The sequence below is a fragment of the Bufo bufo genome, chromosome 4 (assembly GCF_905171765.1).
Source record: "Bufo bufo chromosome 4, aBufBuf1.1, whole genome shotgun sequence".
Lineage (NCBI taxonomy): Eukaryota > Metazoa > Chordata > Amphibia > Anura > Bufonidae > Bufo > Bufo bufo.
In genome coordinates this window covers 326,954,420-326,972,994 of record NC_053392.1, presented here as the reverse complement: position 1 = coordinate 326,972,994, position 18,575 = coordinate 326,954,420, and the positions used below count along the sequence as shown (strand labels likewise).

At 40.0% G+C, this 18,575-nt stretch overlaps 1 protein-coding gene across 1 annotated transcript in view; it reads right to left on the bottom strand.

Annotated features, from left to right (window-relative positions):
• Positions 1–18,575, bottom strand: part of GRIK2 (glutamate ionotropic receptor kainate type subunit 2) — a 1,085,136-nt gene that overhangs the window by 747,646 nt on the left and 318,915 nt on the right. Inside the window, exon 2 of the mRNA XM_040428804.1 lies at positions 929–1,096. Coding sequence (XP_040284738.1) covers positions 929–1,096 — 168 coding nt within the window. The remainder of the gene's footprint in view (positions 1–928; positions 1,097–18,575) is intronic.

Sequence of the window (18,575 nt, the reverse complement as noted above, 5' to 3'; positions counted from 1 at the left end):
TTCTAATCACAAATTTTTATCGTGAATTTTCCATGCAAAAGGCTACTCTAATAAGCTTGTCATAAAACTCATAGTCTAATATTTTTGTCAGAAGACTATGAAACCAATAGATGGTGCTATTGAGTTATGAACAGCGCCCTCTATTGGTTTCATAGTCTTCTGACAAGAATATTAGTCTTGTCATAAGACTGCAAAACCAATAGAGGGCGCTGTTCATAACTCTATAGCGCCATCTATCGGTTTTCATAGTCTTATGACAGCTGAAAAAGAAGGTAGATTCTGCTCATTTGCATGCCTTTCCCATATGCCCATGTTTATGCACATTGGTGTTCGCTCAACACTAGTTTTTATACATATATTTATTTGATTTTAATCTGGTTTATTGCTCTTTGTACATTAAAGCTCCTATTATACCGCCGCGTATATCTCTGAGTGCTTCCAAATAGAGAGTGCCGGCCTTCACCAAATCAATATATTCTTTTTTCTTTTGACTGGGTGAATCAGATAGACCTGAGCACCTCACACATGAGAGCGGACAGGTGAGCCAACCGATCTGTAGTATTTTATATAATATATACAACTGAATTTGGTAGCAGTCTTTCATACAATTTTTATTGGCCTGTGTAAGGGCCGACATCATAAGATCTGATTGAAGCATTTATCGTAGATTTGCAAGTAAGAAAGATTGCCTTTTAGGGTCTAATTTCCAGTTATTTGTAACCTACACGTAGTAAATGCAAAGTCTGGTGAGTAATTATAGTGTACTTACAATAATACATGAAAGGTGGAGAAATGTTACAGATACCTCCTAATACATTAAAAATATGCTCTTAGAAACCATACTTAAAAGTAAAAAAAAATCTTCTATATGCTAGCTGTAGATTTAATATTTTATTTGCACTTTAATAGTAGTAAATGGGACCAATACCTTTTCTAGATGCTTCAAAGCTGTCATAGAGGTTTATTCTTTGAGTATCATATGTTAAAGTTGTGTTTGGAAGCAATGTCCTGTTCCTGTTAATTGTATTCACTGCAAACCTGAAGGCTAGTTCTTCTGCTCCAAAGGGCCCAGACTCCACATACTCAAAAATTCCCCCTAGAAATAGAAAAAAATAGCTTGCACATCATCCACAGCAGACAAAATGAATAACAAAGATATGTTGTACAATTACCATAATAGCTTTTTTACTCTCACAAACACACTTTACAGATATAGTATTAGAAACAATGATTTTAAAGGGGTTTCTGGTGGGGAAAAAGTATCATACAGTATGCCCCATTGTAAGGATATAGCTGCAGCAGGAACTTTAGAATGGAGGAAGGCTGGTAATACGTGGAACAGGAGTAGTGGTGGATCAATGAGTTGAGTATATCTTTTTTTTTGTCATGTTGTCTTGTTGAGACGTTTGCAATATATAGTTTTTCCATTGAAAAAAAATATATTTAATGTAACATTATCATCTGTTCTCATGACAACCTCTGGTCAGATTGAAGACGTCCTTTGAAGTAGAGCAGTTACATACATAGAATCCCCATCTCTGATTTGAAGCCAAGATGGCGTGTTCTCAGCTGAGTAGTGAGTCTTCTTAGTGACAGTTATTTAAAAAAGTATGAATTTAGCTTACATGTTACCTTCTCTAAATGTTATCATAATGCCCCAAAACACTTATCAATATAATTACTGTTTGGTGTCTGTTTATGTGTGAACAAACTTCCCTGGTGCTGTGGGGAGTTGCACAATCACTGATTGTATATTAATGTTGTATTTTGAGGATGGCATCAATATCAGGAGCCTGTAAAACCCTTTGAATGGTTCTCCTTACTAGATAATAGAGATGTGTTCCCTCTATAAGGATGATGTTCTCCAATAAGACATATAAGACATATGAAAAGGTGTCATCTTTAAGGGTTAAATGAGGATAATACTCATATGTAAACATTTCTGTGACTGGATATAAACTATAATTTTTTCAAAGTGTAGGTTCTTCGTTGCATCAAGCTGTGTATCACTATAAAGGTGATTGCATAAAAGCCACAAGACAAAACAGTAAATCTGCAGAGACATACATTTGTGGTTATTATTGATTTGCTTGACAAAATCTTCAATATTAAAATTGAATTATGTTAGCCACAGGAGACGCACACATATCATGTCTACGGAATTAGTGGGATATTATTCAGTGCTTTGTAAAGTATGGATATTTTCATAACTGTCACTAGAAGATAAAGAGTAAGAAAATAATATGACAAGGAATATGGTTTCATGCAGAGAAACACATGTTGTCCCTATTGTTGCCAAACAGACACATTTAAAATTATAATTCTAAAAATACTGCATTGTTTAACATATTTAATAAAGATCAATTTCCCTATTAACTTGAAAGGACTTTTTGATTTATGAGGTTTTTTTTTATAAATCTGATTAAAAGCTTTCTTTTTTAAATATATTCTAAATATTTTTAAGTGACTTTCTATTTCATCTTGGAAATAAATATTTGATGTAAAAAAGGTTTAAAATCTGACTGTGCATTAATATAATCTAAAACCTAATTTATGAAATGAAAAGTGAGGAAGAAGAATAAGTAAAATCAATACAAATCTGAGACAGACATTTTGGAGCCATTAAGAGGAAATTTATATCTCTTTCTAAAACTGTATTAATTGCCGATATAGTGTAAGCGTTCTTGCATTAAACTATTTTTTTTTTTAAATCAAATTTCAGAGAAGGCTAAAGGCTATATCTACATAGAAGATTAATTTTCTAAACTTTCTAGTGGCTCATATACATTATATTTGCAAAGGTTTGATGGGGAAATCTACTTCTAGAGGTTTATGAAGCATCTAAGCCACTTAACCTATGATTTAAAGGAGTTTCAAAGTATGTATAATTCAGGTTTTAACTAAGCAGTTATGCACCTACCTGGCACAAAATCACAGCTTGCTTTACACTGATCAGCTAAAATTGGTATGAAAGACATATTTAAAGGGGAATTCAATCTTAATATATCTTCTGTCCTGTCTACTACATGGGTGGGAGTTAACAAATTGTAAAAGCTCCTTTACAAAAAATTACCTCTTTTCTCATTTTTATGTGCCCTAGAAATGGGACAATCAATTTGTGTGAATTGATTAATCTCACCAACAATAGATGTCTGGCCTTGTCAGTCAAGCAGCAGCATAGCGTCTTCAGCTTGGGGACAACCCTCAAAGGTGTAGAAATCAGATTTATGAGGCAAATATAACTTATGTGCGCCACAATATTTGTTGAACACTGTCCATAAGGGTTAAACAATGAAGAACACAAGTCTATCTGATTTACACCATTAAAGTGGGAGTGTAATTATGACTTTTGCATTTGCATTCCTGCCCCTGATTTTGTGGGCAAAGTAGTAGGCAAGCATTATAATTATGGGTGTAGCTTGACAGTCATTGAAAGTAAAATAATAGCACATTCTCTAGTTCTGTTGCTTTTAAATACTGGGGTTTTAGTATCAGAATTTATATATTTTCATAATGGCCATAGTACACCCCCAAAACACAGACATTTATCAAGTATACTGTGGATGGTCTATAAGTGTCCAGCTGGGAATATCTATTTAACATTATATTTTAAAACTACCTCAACTCTGGTTGTCCTCTTTCATATACCATTTTTGGTCAGAATTTTGAATCAGTATTTGTAAACCAAAACACATATTCCCAGAACATGGAATATATAACTCTATCTTGTTTTGTTCCCCTGTTATTGCTACTTTAATGAATCTGCAATTGAGTGCTAGCAGTTGGGGATGTCCCTGCACAGTCTGACATCATCCAATTACCACTATGAGACAGGGGCATGGTAACTTCGAGATGCAGATTTATTAATGAACATGACAACATAGTCTCCCCCCCCCCATCCAGTAGCATTGCTTGTAAGACTCCCTACCATCCTACACTCACCATCCAAGAGCTGGCACAAAAGCATCTCACCAAACCAAAGAGGAGCAAAAGCTGCAAAATAGTATCTGTGGACTATACAACATAAAGTACTGCCTGATGTGCCTATTTGCAGAGGAAACATGATTGCACCTATTTTAGCAGCTACTTGGAATCCATATGGTTGAGGCTATGCAGGAAGTCTTATGAACTGGTGGTGTAAGGATATTTTGTGGCTTATTAGGAAATGCCCAGTCATGAGCTAGAAAAGGCTATCAATCCTTGATTATCATAAGATGGTTTGTACCCTGCTATAAGGCTATGCTATAATGGACAGTGTGGACATTGAAGAAGAGGATTGTTGTCCTTCTTCTTCTCCCTCTAACCTTGGCGTGTCTGTGGACCTGTGGTGCCCCTTCTTTCCTCTTTTACCCCACTCCCTCATCCCCTGTTACTTGTCTGTTGCCTGTTGAATGAAATATTTAACTTTGTTAATTGCTGGTATAGTGCAGTGTATGGTAGAATTCTGGTGTGTACTGTGTTTTATGTTCACCTACTACCATGTAAGCCTGTGAAATGTATTGTATATTGCTGTCCAGCCTGTGCTGTGTCTCATGCATTCTATAATTATACTCAATGATTATTTAAAAGAAAGTTATTTTTAAGCCCACCAAACTAGTTTTGTCTACAGATATAGTCTCTGGTTTAGATGGTATCACTAACTAGTCATTTCTTGAGGCTCTACAATGGGTTTGATTCTGGCTTATGGTGCAAGTGTCTATAGGTGACACAAGAAAGACAGCTTCCTTCCTTCATGCAGAATGTTATTTAAGTATATTTTACCCAGGGAACATTGCTTATAAGACTTACACCAACTAGATCTACACAAGAATAATCCATACCTTCCAAAAGTAAATTTTAGATATAAATGTGTATTTTTACAAGGTTTACAATCCTGGAATAGTCTGTAAGCAAATAGTGTAAGTATACTATGTTAACAGTGTAACAAGCCCATGGTGGTTCTTTTAAACTTTGCTACATATGCATTTAAGATTACAATTAAATGATAGATTTGTAAGTATCTGTCCACATTAGAAACATGATTTCCATTTTTACAAAAGCAATGACGGATATGACAGATCTGTTATGATCTATTATGATCTGCTATGAGCAGTTATGATCCATTGATGGGATTTTTTTCACAGATTTACAATGAGTCGGGTTTCTGTAAAGCATCAGGATTTTTTTTAACTGGATACAATACTGCAGTATGCTATGCTATTCTGACCTTAAAGAAGCAACTGAAGCTTGACAGAAAAGAACTAATGTAAGTTGGAACAGAGCTCTAATGTAAAACTAATTCAACAAATGACACATAAATATCTGCTATATGAACCTATAATCTGTTAGCTACATTGTGCTTATGTGAATTCTGTTTAATTGCGCACACTAAATAGAATCACTGATATATATATATATATATATATTGAATACTGTATCAAAAAACTTAAAGCGAACCTTTCACGTGGATTTCACTTAATAAACTATTACCAGTACCTTATAGATTATCCTCATTCTGTTTCAATGCATTCTTGTGCCGCTTTCCTGGGACGTATATTGATGAAAAAAACGACTTGTAAAGTCCTCGTCTCCAGCTCCTGAAGTCACGCTAGAAGTCAAGGGGGTAGCCCTTCCCTCACTCCGGGCTGTAACTACCCTGCCCTAACCCCTCCTCTAAGCAGTGTAACTGACACCCGGCTCAGTCGCGCTTGTACAGGCGGCGCATGCGCCGTCGGCCTCAGTAGCAGCGCAATCCTGTCTATTGCGCGGACTCGAGCGCGATCCTGTAACTGAATCGCGCATGTGCCGTCCGTCCCCGATGCCTGCGCCTGAATTCGAGAATATATGACGAATATTCTACAAAATATTTGTGAAATATTGTGAATTCGAATATTGCCCCTGCCGCTCATCACTAGTAGAGAGCTGTGGGGAGAGTAACTGAGCATGCCTGACCAGCAGCACACAGCCTAGTAGATGGACATGCAAATTTATATAAACTTTGAACCATACTATATAAATATTATAATTCTTTATTGGATCACTTAAATGGCAAATTAGTTTTTTTTTATAAAATGAGTATGACATGATGGTAGGATAAGCCTTTTAATATGAGCAGTCTTTAATAGCAACCAAGTAGAAGGTTCTGGAATAATAGTTCTTTATTAGGAAATTAATAATGAACCATACCAATTCATAACAATGTTTCGTTCCAATAAAAAGGCCACCTCAAATAAACAATCCATTTGAATGCTTTATTGTTAATGGCACATAATTTATTGCATTAGACACCACATGTTGTTCCTCTGAATTATTGTTTCAATTAACTCTGTAGCATTGTGTAGTGTTGCACTTTGTGCAGTGATTGCATCCCAGGTAAGGACATCTTTATAGCACAATAAACAATCTAATTAAGATACTCAATAGAAAAGAACATACATATCTTCAGCTTTTTGCCCTTGAGGTTGAATGCATTAAAGGGGTTCTCTGTGGATGATTTAACGTGGCTGCAAACAATCTGTCCTAGAATGTAAGCAGAACTGGTTGTCTCCACTTGCAGAGCTGCCCCTTGCAGAGCTGCAGGTCCTCAATACACACTTGCATATAATACATATTGGTGAGCCTTCCTGTCTGGATGCTCAGATATGATGGTATATTGTAGGCAGGATCATATCTATTGTAGAGTAGTGCAGATTGTAGTGAGGCCCTACCTCCTCATTCCTCCTAGGCCGCTCTCAAAGTGGAGGCAACCAATCCTGCTCACAATCTAGACCAAGTTGCTTGCAGCCATTGTAAATAATAACTAGAGAACTCTTTTAATGGATTTTTATTTTTCATTTTAAATATAAAATGAAAGGTGCAATAATTAATTTAGTTACTCTAGCAGACATACAATTTGTTCACCCCAAACATTTGCATATAATAGCCCAGGGATTGCCATATATTTACAGCAAATTTTTTAGAGAAATTGGATTTAATTGGATCTAATATGTTAATAATGTTAGGGGACTCCAATTTGCCAATATCTACTTATGATGGGATTTAACAATATACAATGATGATAAAAGCAACTATAATTCTGAAATGTAAAAGAGCTTTAAAGGGACACTTCTATCAGAAAGGAATATATTTTTAAACTTAGTGTAGGAAATTTAACAAGCTCAGTACACCAGAATTCTGGCTTCAAAAAAATCACATGATCGTTGAGAGTGCATAGTGAAGTCATCACCCTTGAGTGCAGGTCCTTAAACAGGTCCTTCAGCATCAAGAGAGGAACGACTGCCTCTGCACAAGCAAGTGGATGAGGTGAGTAATTTTCTTTATTTTACCCCTAAAAAGCCATTTTCACTAGTGTACCAGTTATTAATGTATGTTAGACAGGGCACTCCTGTTTAACGATTGTTAAAAACCATCCCATTAATTTCAATAGGGTTCGTCTGGCCATGAAATTAGTTAAAAATAGGAGATGTATTATTTCATGATGGCTGCTATTCACTGACCATTTAAAAAATAAACAGCCATGTAAATGGCCTCACAGACTTAAATTTGTCCTAAAAATGGCTGTGTGAATGTAGCCTTAAAAAAATATATACACTCACCTAAAGAATTATTAGGAACACCATACTAATACGATGTTGGACCCCCTTTTGCCTTCAGAACTGCCTTAATTCTACGTGGCATTGATTCAACAAGGTGCTGATAGCATTCTTTAGAAATGTTGGCCCATATTGATAGGATAGCATCTTGCAGTTGATGGAGATTTGAGGTATGCACATCCAGGGCACGAAGCTCCCGTTCCACCACATCCCAAAGATGCTCTATTGGGTTGAGATCTGGTGACTGTGGGGGCCATTTTAGTACAGTGAACTCATTGTCATGTTCAAGAAACCAATTTGAAATGATTCGAGCTTTGTGACATGGTGCATTATCCTGCTGGAAGTAGCCATCAGAGGATGGATACATGTTCTCATTCTATTTACGCCAAATTTGGACTCTACCATTTGAATGTCTCAATAGAAATCGAGACTCATCAGACCAGGCAAAATTTTTCCAGTCTTCAACAGTCCAATTTTAGTTAGCTCATGCAAATTGTAGCCTCTTTTTCCTATTTGTAGTGGAGATGAGTGGTACCCGGTGGGGTCTTCTGCTGTTGTAGCCCATCCGCCTCAAGGTTGTGCGTGTTGTGGCTTCACAAATGCTTTGCTGCATACCTCGGTTGTAACGAGTGGTTATTTCAGTCAACGTTGCTCTTCTATCAGCTTGAATCAGTCGGCCCATTCTCCTCTGACCTCTAGCATCCACAAGGCATTTTTGCCCACAGGACTGCCGCATACTGGATGTTTTTCCCTTTTCACACCATTCTTTGTAAACCCTAGAAATGGTTGTGCGTGAAAATCCCAGTAACTGAGCAGATTGTGAAATACTCAGACCGGCCCGTCTGGCACCAACAACCATGCCATGCTCAAAATTGCTTAAATCACCTTTCTTTCCCATTCTGACATTCAGTTTGGAGTTCAGAAGATTGTCTTGACCAGGACCACACCCCTAAATGCATTGAAGCAACTGCCATGTGATTGGTTGACTAGATAATTGCATTAATGAGAAATAGAACAGGTGTTCCTAATAATTCTTTAGGTGAGTGTATATATCCACAAACTGTCCAACTATTTTTTGTGAATTGCACAGAAAATTATATTATAAATGTTTATAGTAGGGTCCCTTTAAATAAGATGCCTTTAATTGTACTTTTGAGAACATTTAGTAGACTTGATTAGCAACAATGAAATGTGTGCCCCATAGAGTGGGTTTCATAGTGATGGGGTTAAATAAATTACTTATCCTCTGTTCCTTTACAACTTCCACTGCTTGCTGCTTCAGAATAAAGTGAGTGGGCAAAGATTAGTAATATCAGTAGCCTATGTCCTCCTGCTAAATTTATATAAACTGTGCTATTACAGGCATTGGCACAGTGTTAGACTACCTTTTCTCCTACACTGTCAATGAATGACAACATGATGTCTACTACCATGACTGCTACTAGGAGTACAGTTCTATTGAAGAAGGGATGTAAGGGTTGAAAGTGTATGCTGATCCATAACGTCATATCTAAGTGGAATTCATAATTAGCAGTCTCTTTAACTTACTTGCCACATATAGATTTAAAATGGTAGATTAAAAAAGGATGTTTAGTGAATGTAACTAAAATTTGTCAGGCTTTCTTCCTAAATTATACAATTCAATCATTAAATCCTACATAAACAACCTATGTCAGAAACACTGTGCAAGGCAGATTCAAGTTACCAATGGAGAGCTGCAAAATGTTGATATTCAGCTGTAGTCTTGAGTTAGTGCGCTAACACATATGTGAGGTTTGCGTTTGAAATGCAAACTAATGACTGGAACAATTTGTCTAGCACTGAGAGAATGATAAAATGAAGGTCATAAAAAGGACATAGTTATGGTATGGTGGATGGAACTGAGGGAAGCAAAACCTTTCCTGAATATAAATGAAGGCTGGGCTATCGCTAAGAAAGAAACTGACAAGAAAAGTAGAAAATTCTGGCTCAAGTAAAAGGAAAATAACAATAGATTTGATAGATTTTGTTAAGGCAACTGGAAAATTGTTACATGAGGAATATGAATACAAAAATCTAACGCATGGAAGCTGGCATGCTGGTGAAGTGGAAGATTGTTTCTCAAGTGACAATGGAATTCTAAACAGAAATGATAGACACAGTTAATGTGCTCGTGATGGGCAAATTCAGCTCCTTGTAAGAAAGGAAGCAGACCTTTGTTTTGTCTGCGGAAAGCAATTTTGTAACAGGGCTTCCGTGGAGAATTTAAAAGAAGACATATATTTCTGCAACAATCAATCGTGATGGAATCCTCCACATGAAATTAATCAAGTCTACTTTGAAGGCAGATACACAATGTTCTATTGCTACCTTCATAAACAATATGTGCAATATGAACAAACAACCTAGTTTAGATTGAATCTGCTCTTTTCACTTTCACCTTGTATGTTCAGAGGATGACACTTACAAGCTTACAAGATCAGAGCAGTTTTCTAAGATATTTAATATAAATGTACGCTCTTTAGGTAGATGTAATATATATATATATATATATATATATATATACAACTAGCTGAAGAACTCGGCTTTGCACAGGTATATTTCATCTATTTAATTTAATGTTTGTGTGTGTCATTAAAAGTAGTGTTGATCGAGCACCATAGTGCTCGGGGGCTCGGGCCGAACACATCAGGATGCTCGGGTGCTTTACCGTGCACCCGAGCACAATCGAACTCAATGGGAGAACCCAAGCATTAAACCAGGGACCCCCTGCTCTGAAGAGGGGAGGGTGCTTGGTTCATAGGAAAAGGTCAGAAATTGATGGAAACACCACCGATATGGTTCGGGAACAGCATAGGGAGGATGTCTGAATGCATCTTGGACTCCAAGATTGCTGCTGGGAACGATGTTGTCCGAGTTAGTATGCCACTTTTACAGACTGACAATAATACGCACAAAACCGAAGATAAAATCGATTTAAGACAGAGGAAAAATTGTTAGGAAACATTCTTTTCTATATATTTACTTGTATATAAAGTGCAAGTGCTTCCAAAAATTACAAGGAAGAGGCACTCCGATACAACCTGTATATCACATAAAGGAGGTCCTCATTCACATTGCTGTACAATTTTTCTTATAGTGGGACTCCCACACTCATAAAGCCTATGCACTAAGTGAAAGGGCTGCAAAAAATTACAAGTAACTGGCACTACAATACACCCTTTGTTACACATAAAGGAGGGCATCATACACAACCTTGAAAAATTATGATTGATGGCCTGCTGGTGACCCTCAAAAACATTAGGAGCATGGGCCTTCTGATCTGACCATCTAAAACATTATAAGTGAGGGTCTGCTGCCGCTTTGGTGACTCTAGATAACCTGGGGCCTATCGCACATCCCCGTGATGGCGATGATCCATTCGGATGTCTGGCCTATCAACTTTCAATGTTGTTTTCAGCGCAAACCATAGTGACCACAGGTAACGGGGAATCCTGGTTCGATTCCGGAGAGGGAGCCTATGGCTACCACATCCAAGCAAGGCAGCATGCACGCAAATTACCTTTTAGGTATAATTAGGTTAGGGCCTGCAGGTGAGATGACACTGTAAAAGATTTTAGGTGCGGGCCTGCAGATGAGCTGACCCTGTAAACTATTTTATGTGCGAGCCTGCTGGTGAGCTGAACCACTAAAATATTATATCCGAGGGCCTGCTGTGAGCTGACCCTGTAAAACATTGTAGGTGAGGGACTGCTGGTGAGCTGACCCTTCAAAAAATTATATACGAGGGCCTGCAGCTGAGCTGACCCTGTAAAACATTATATGCGAAGGGCATATATGCGAGGGCATTATATGCGACAAATAGGCATGTTGATATGATGGAAGAGGAGAAAGAGGATGAGAAAAAGAAGATTCAACCATATACCCTTGTTTGTGGTGGAAGGGGTGCATGAGAATACAGTGTATTCAGTACATTATAAACAACACATTTAAAGTGCCTTTAATCAGCTTTCCTCTGGTGGAGTCAAGAAATCATGGTCAATCCAGGCCTTGTTCATTTTTATAAGAGTCAACCTGTCAGCATTTTCAGTTGACAGGCGGATACACTTATCTGTTATAAAGCCACAAGCAGTACTAAATACCGGCTCAGACAAAACGCTAGTGGCAGGGCAGGCCAGCACCTCCAAGGCGTAGAGCACCAGTTCGTGCCACTTGTCCAGCTTGGACACTCAGTAGTTGTAAGGCACTGAGGGATCAATGAGGACGCTGACACGGTCTGCTATGTATTCCTTCACGTTCTTCCCTAATTTTTTCCCTCCTTGTGACACTAGGCCGCGCATCAGGGTGAGGGTGCTGGCTGGGTGTCATGAAATTGTCCCAGGCTTTGGAGAGTGTTGCCCTGCCTCTGTTGGAACTGCTGTGTGTTCCCCTTGTCTCCCCTCCTCGGTTGGCCAAGGAACTACGGACTCTGCCACCAGCGTTGTCAGATAGAAATTTTTGGAGCAGTTTTTCAACAAGGATCTTCTGGTATTGCACCATTTTTCTCATCCTCTCCACCTGAGGATTGAGATATGAGAAGTTCTCTTTGTAGCGGTGGTCGAGAAGGGTAATCCGTGTTGTCTAAAATGTGTATAACGCACGGGTTGCGGGAAATGCAGCCTAACATGAAGTCAGCCATGTGTGCCAGAGTACCAACAGGCAAGACTTCGCTGTCGTTATCAGGAGTATCACTCTCAATCTTTTCATCCTCCTCCTCTTCTTCTGCCCACCCAACGCTGAACAAATGGAATTAAACTTCCATGGGTACTACCCTCTGTAGTGGTGGTAACCGTCTCCTGCTCTTCCTCCTCCTCTTTATCGTCCAATTCGCGCTGAGAAGACAAACTGAGGGTGGTCTGGCTATAACCCTGTGTAATGTCTTCCCCCATTTCCACCTCTTCCACATGCAAAGCGTTGTACTTAATTGTGAGCAGCGAGCATTTGAGTAGACACAGAAGTGGGATGGTGACGCTGATAATAGCATTATTGCTGCTTACCATCTGTGTTAAAGGGAACCTGTCACCTGGATTTTGGGTATAGAGCTGAGGACATGGGTTGCTAGATGGCCGCTAGCACATCCGCAATACCCAGTCCCCATAGCTCTGTGTGCTTTTATTGTGTAAAATAACCGATTTGATGCATATGCAAATTAACCTGAGATGAGTCCTGTACGTGACATGAGTCAGGGACAGGACTCATCTCAGGTTAATTTGCATACGTATCAAATCGTTTTTTTTTACACAATAAAAGCACACAGAGCTATGGGGAATGGGTATTGCGGATGTGCTAGCGGCCATCTAGCAACCCATGTCCTCAGCTCTATACACAAAATCCCAGTGACAGGTTCCCTTTAATTCCTCAAAGTTTCTTAAAACCTCACAGAGGTAACACTTCCATGCACACTCCTCGCTTGTGAATAGCAGAAACTGACTGGAAAGGCAATGACCATGTTGCAGCTGTCATTCCACTACTGCCCTCTGCTACTCACAAAGCCTGTCCAACATATGGAACGTCAAGTTCCAGCACGCGCTCACGTCGCACAACAGCCGGTGAACTGGCAATTTCAAGCGCTGCTGCAGCTTTAACAGACCGGCTGAAGCTGTCGATGACTTGAGGAAATGTTCACACAAGCGGCGCACCTTCACCAGTAGCTGAGGCAAATTGGGGTCGTTTTTGAGAAATCGCTGAACCACTAAGTTTAAGACGTGGGCTAGGTATGGGATGTGTCTGAGCTTGCCGAGCTCCAAAGCTGCCACCAAGTTATGGAAATTATCAGACACAACCATGCCTGGTACTAGGTTGAGTGGCGAGAGCCAAAGCTCAGTCTGGTCTCTTATCCCCTACCACTACCCTGCCACAGCTCTGCAGTGGTGTGCTGTTTGTCACCTAAGCATTTCAGCTTCAGCACAGTCTGTTGCCGCTTCCTCACTGCAGTGCCACACTGCTTCCAGATACCGACTGATGACTGACTGGTGCTACACGTGGATAAAATGGAGGTGGAAGTGGAGGAGGAGGCAGAGCAGGAGAAGTAGGGGTTGGAGACACTAACGTAGGTGCTGGCGGAAACCCTGATTGAAGTAGGGCCCGCAATCCTTGACGTCGGTAGTACCTGTGCCATCCCAGGGTACAACTCGCTTTCAGCCTCCACAACATTCACCTAGTGTGCCATCAGGGAAATGTATCTTCCCTGGCTGAATGCACTTGTCCATGTGTCCGTGGTTAAGTGGACCTTTGCAGTAACTGCATTGATCAGGGCACGTGTGATGTTACGGGACACATGTTGATGTAAGGAGGGCACGGCACACCTTGAAAAATAGCCACCAACATGAGGCTGCGGAATGCCTCAGTGTCCACAAGCCTAAATGGCAACATTTCCAGGGCCAGTCATTTGGAAAGCTGTGCATTTAGTGCTATGGTCTATGGGTGGGTGGCAGGGTATTTGCGCCTGCATTCAAATGCCTGGGGTAAGGACATTTGTACGCTGCGCTGGGACACAGAAGTGGATGTGGTCGCTGATGGTGCTTGCGAAGGTCCAAGTGCAGGGTGGGAGGCATCCGTGCCTGCGCCTTCGACAGGGGATTGGCCAGCACATAACACAGGGGAAGAGAAGGCAGTGGTGTAACCCGCAGACACATATTGTGGACCCAGGCATTTGTCCCACTTATTACGGTGCTTGGATGCCATGTGGCGGATGATGCTGGTGGTGGTGAGGTTGCTAGTGTTCACGCCCCGGCTCATTTTCATATGGCACAGGTTGCAAACTACTATTCTTTTGTCGTCCAAACTTTCTTCAAAAAAGCGTCCACACTCACCAGCCAGGATACAAATCAAAGCACTGCACAGTAATGTACAGCATGATGCAGAAAATACCAAGGAAGGGGGAGCAGTGTTATCCAAAATAAGTTTTCTGTGCCCTGTACCATGCAGTCAGCTTTGTAGCGGAGAGTGTCTTCCACTACACTAACCAGTGCATTTGCCTCAGCTGCTCCTGCTTAACTAACACGTGGCTGGTTACAACTAGTGTTGATCGTGAATATTCAAATATTTTTTAAAATTTGCTCATCTCTACTAATTTACTACTCAGTACTTAGTTGAAGCATCTTTGGCAGAGATTACAGCCTCCAGTTTTCTTAGGAATAATAGCACAAGGTTTGCACATCTAGATTTGGGGATTTTCTGTCATTCTTCACTGCAGATCATCTCAAACTCTGTCAAGTTTGATAGGGAGTGTCAATAGATATCTATTTTTAAGTTTCTCCAGAGATGTTCCATTGGATACAAGTTAGGGCTCTAGCTGGGCCAATCAAGGACATTAACAGAGTTGTCCCTAAGCCACTCTTGTGTTTTCTTGGCTGTGTGTTTAGGATTATTATTAGTGTTGATCGAGCACCAAAATTCTTAGGTGCTCTACCAAGCACCCGAGTATAATGGAAGTCAATAGGAGAATCCAAGCATTAAACTAGGCACCCCCTGCTCTGAAGGGAAGAAGATGGTCTGGTTTACAAAAAAAGGTTAGAAATTGATGGAAACACCACCAAAATTGTTTGAAAACCGTATGGGGAGGACATCTGGATGCCTCCCATCTTCTATTACCTATGACATACAATAAACAACTGCACAAATGCTATATGCCAAAAGCTGGGTATGTGCAAGCCAACAATCTATCCATGAGACAGATACAGTCAGCACACCTTACAATGGCAGCCTTGTGCACTATTTGACATTCCAAACCAGCTCTCATCTGACTAAGAGCCAGTAAGCCTCAAAGTGTCTTCACATCAGTTGGATGGCTTGGGTGGACCTGCGCACCCAAACATTATCGTTAGGGTGACAAAGTTTTCTGATTGTCCTAACATAATATTCAATAACCTTTCTTTCTAACCTTTCATTTTGCGGACCACACAAAGCTGGCACTCTCATAGAAAATGCCTTTTCTTGTCCGCAATTGCAGAACGGAAGTGCGGATCTGCAAATGTGGATGCGGACAGCACATTCCGGCCCCATTGAAAATGAATGGGTCCGCACCTGTTCCGCAAAATTGCGAAACAGAATTGGACCCATTTTGCGGACGTGTGAATAAACCCTTTTACTGAGAAGACACTTCTTTCTGGCCACTCTGCTATAAGGACCAAAAAGGTGGAATGCTACTGTGATGGTTCAGTTGATATTAAGGAAATTTCTCCCATCGGCACATGGGATCTTTGGTGCTCACCATGAGTATACAATGAGTTATTGGTCACCTCTCTTACCAATGCCCTTCTCTCTATATTACTTAGTGTGATGGGGTGACGAGCTCTAGAAAGAGTCCTGGTTGTTTCAAACTCCTTCCATTATTTATGGAGGGCAATGTGTTCTTGGGAGCTTTCAGTGTAACAAAAATTGTTTTGTACATCTCTCCAGATCTGTGCCTCCACACAATCCTGTCTCTGTTCTTTCCTTCTCATGGCTTCTTTTTTTTATATACATTGTCAGCTGTGGGGACCTTATATGGACAAGGCTATGTCTTTCAAATAAACTAAACTTACCACAGGTGGACTCCAATCAAGGTGTAGAAAAAACTCAAAGATGATGAAGAGAAATGGAGTCCATATATATTTGGACACTGACACAAATGTTGTTGTTTTTTAACTGTTTTCTAAAACATAGTCAAGTTATAGTTAAATAATGGACATGGACATAAAGTTTAGACGTTTAGCTTTCATTTGAGGGTATCCACATTAAAATTGGATGAAGGGTTTAGGAGTTTCAGCTCCTTCACATGTGGCACCCTGTTTTTAGGACAATTGGCTCAAAGGCTGTTTCATCGGCAGGTATGGGCAATTCCTTAATTATTTAATTCTCAATTAAGCACATAAAAGGCTAGGAGTTGATATGAGGTGTGGTGCTTGCATTTTTAAGATTTTGCTGAGAAGTAAACATGCGATCAAAAGAGCTCTCCATGCAGGTGAAACAAGCCATCCTTCATCTGCATAAACAGTAAAAAAAAACATCAGAGAAATTACTACACTATTAGCAGTGGCAAAATCTACAGTTTGGTACATCCTGAGAAATAAAGAAAGCACTGGTGACCTCAACAATGCAAAAAGACCTGGATGCCACAGAAGATAACAGTGGTGGATAATCGCAGAATAATTACCATGGTGAAGAGAAACCCATTCACAACAGCCAACCAAGTGAACAACACTCGCTATAGGCGTATCAATATCCAAATCTACTATAAAGAGAAGACTGCATGAATGTAAATACAGAGGGTTCACTGCACGGTGCAAGCCACTCATAAGCCTCAATAATAAGAAGGCTAGATTGGACTTTAGTCAAAAACATCTTTAAAAAAACTGCACACTTCTGGAAGAACATTCTTTGGACAGATGAAACCAAGATCAACCTCTACCAGAATGATGGTAAGAAAAAAGTATGGAGAAGGCATGGGGTAGCTCATGATCCAAAGCATGCCACATCATATGTAAAACATGGCGCAGGCAGTGTCATGGCTTGGGCATGCATGGCTGCCAATGGCACTGGATCCCTAGTGTTTATTGATTATATGACATAAGACAAGAGCAGCCAGATGAATTCTGTGGTTTTCAGAGACATACTGTGTACTGAAATCCAGCCAAATGCAGCCAAACTGATTGGTTGGCGTTTCATAATACAGATGGACAATGACTTAAAACATAAAGCCAAAGTAACCCAACAGAGCATACAGTCAGGTCCATAAATATTGGGACATCGACACAATTGTAACATTTTTGGCTCTATACACCACCACAATGGATTTGAAATAAAATGAACAAGATGTGCTTTAACTGCAGACCGTCAGCTTTAATTTGACGGTATTTACATCCAAATGAGGTGAACGGTGTAGGAATTACAACAGTTTGCATATGTGCCTCCCACTTGTTAAGGAACCAAAAGAAATGGGACAATTGGCTTCTCAGCTGTTCCATGGTCAGGTGTGTGTTATTCCCTCATTATCCCAATTACAATGAGCAGATAAAAGGTCCAGAGTTCATTTCAAGTGTGCTATTTGCATTTGGAATCTGTTGCTGTCAACTCTCAAGATAAGATCCAAAGAGCTGTCACTATCAGTAAAGCAAGCCATCATTAGGCTGAAAAAACAAGCCCATCAGAGAGATAGCAAAAACATTAGGCGTGGCCAAAACAACTGTTTGGAACATTCTTAAAAAGAAGGAACGCACCGGTGAGTTCAGCAACACCAAAAGACCCGGAAGACTACGGAAAACAACTGTGGTGGATGACCAAAGAATTATTTCCCTGGTGAAGAAAACACCCTTCACAACAGTTGGCCAGATCAAGAACACTCTCCAGGAGGTAGGTGTATGTTTGTCAAAGTCAACAATCAAGAGAAGACTTCACCAGAGTGAATATAGAGGGTTCACCACAAGATGTAAAATATTGGTGAGCCTCAAAAACAGGAAGGCCAGATTAGAGTTTGCCAAACAACATCTAAAAAAGCCTTCACAGTTTTGGAACAACATCCTATGGACAGATGAGACCAAAATCAACTTGTGCCAGAGTGATGGGAAGAGATGAATATGGAGAAGAAAGGAACCGCTCATGATCCTAAGCATACCACCTCATCAGTGAAGCATGGTGGTGGTAGTGTCATGGCGTGGGCATGTATGGCTGCCAATGGAGCGGGTTCTCTTGTATTTATTGATGATATGACTGCTGACAAAAGCAGCAGGATGAATTCTGAAGTTTTTCTGGCAATATTATCTGCTAATATTTAGCCAAATGCTTCAGAACTCATTGGACGGCGCTTCACAGTGCAGATGGACAATGACCCAAAGCATACTGCAAAAGCATCCAAAGAGTTTTTTTAAGGGAAAGAAGTGGAATGTTATGCAATGGCCAAGTCAATCACCTGACCTGAATCCGATTGAGCATGCATTTCACTTGCTGAATACAAAACTGAAGGGAAAATGCTGCAAGAACAAGCAGGAACTGAAGACATTTGCAGTA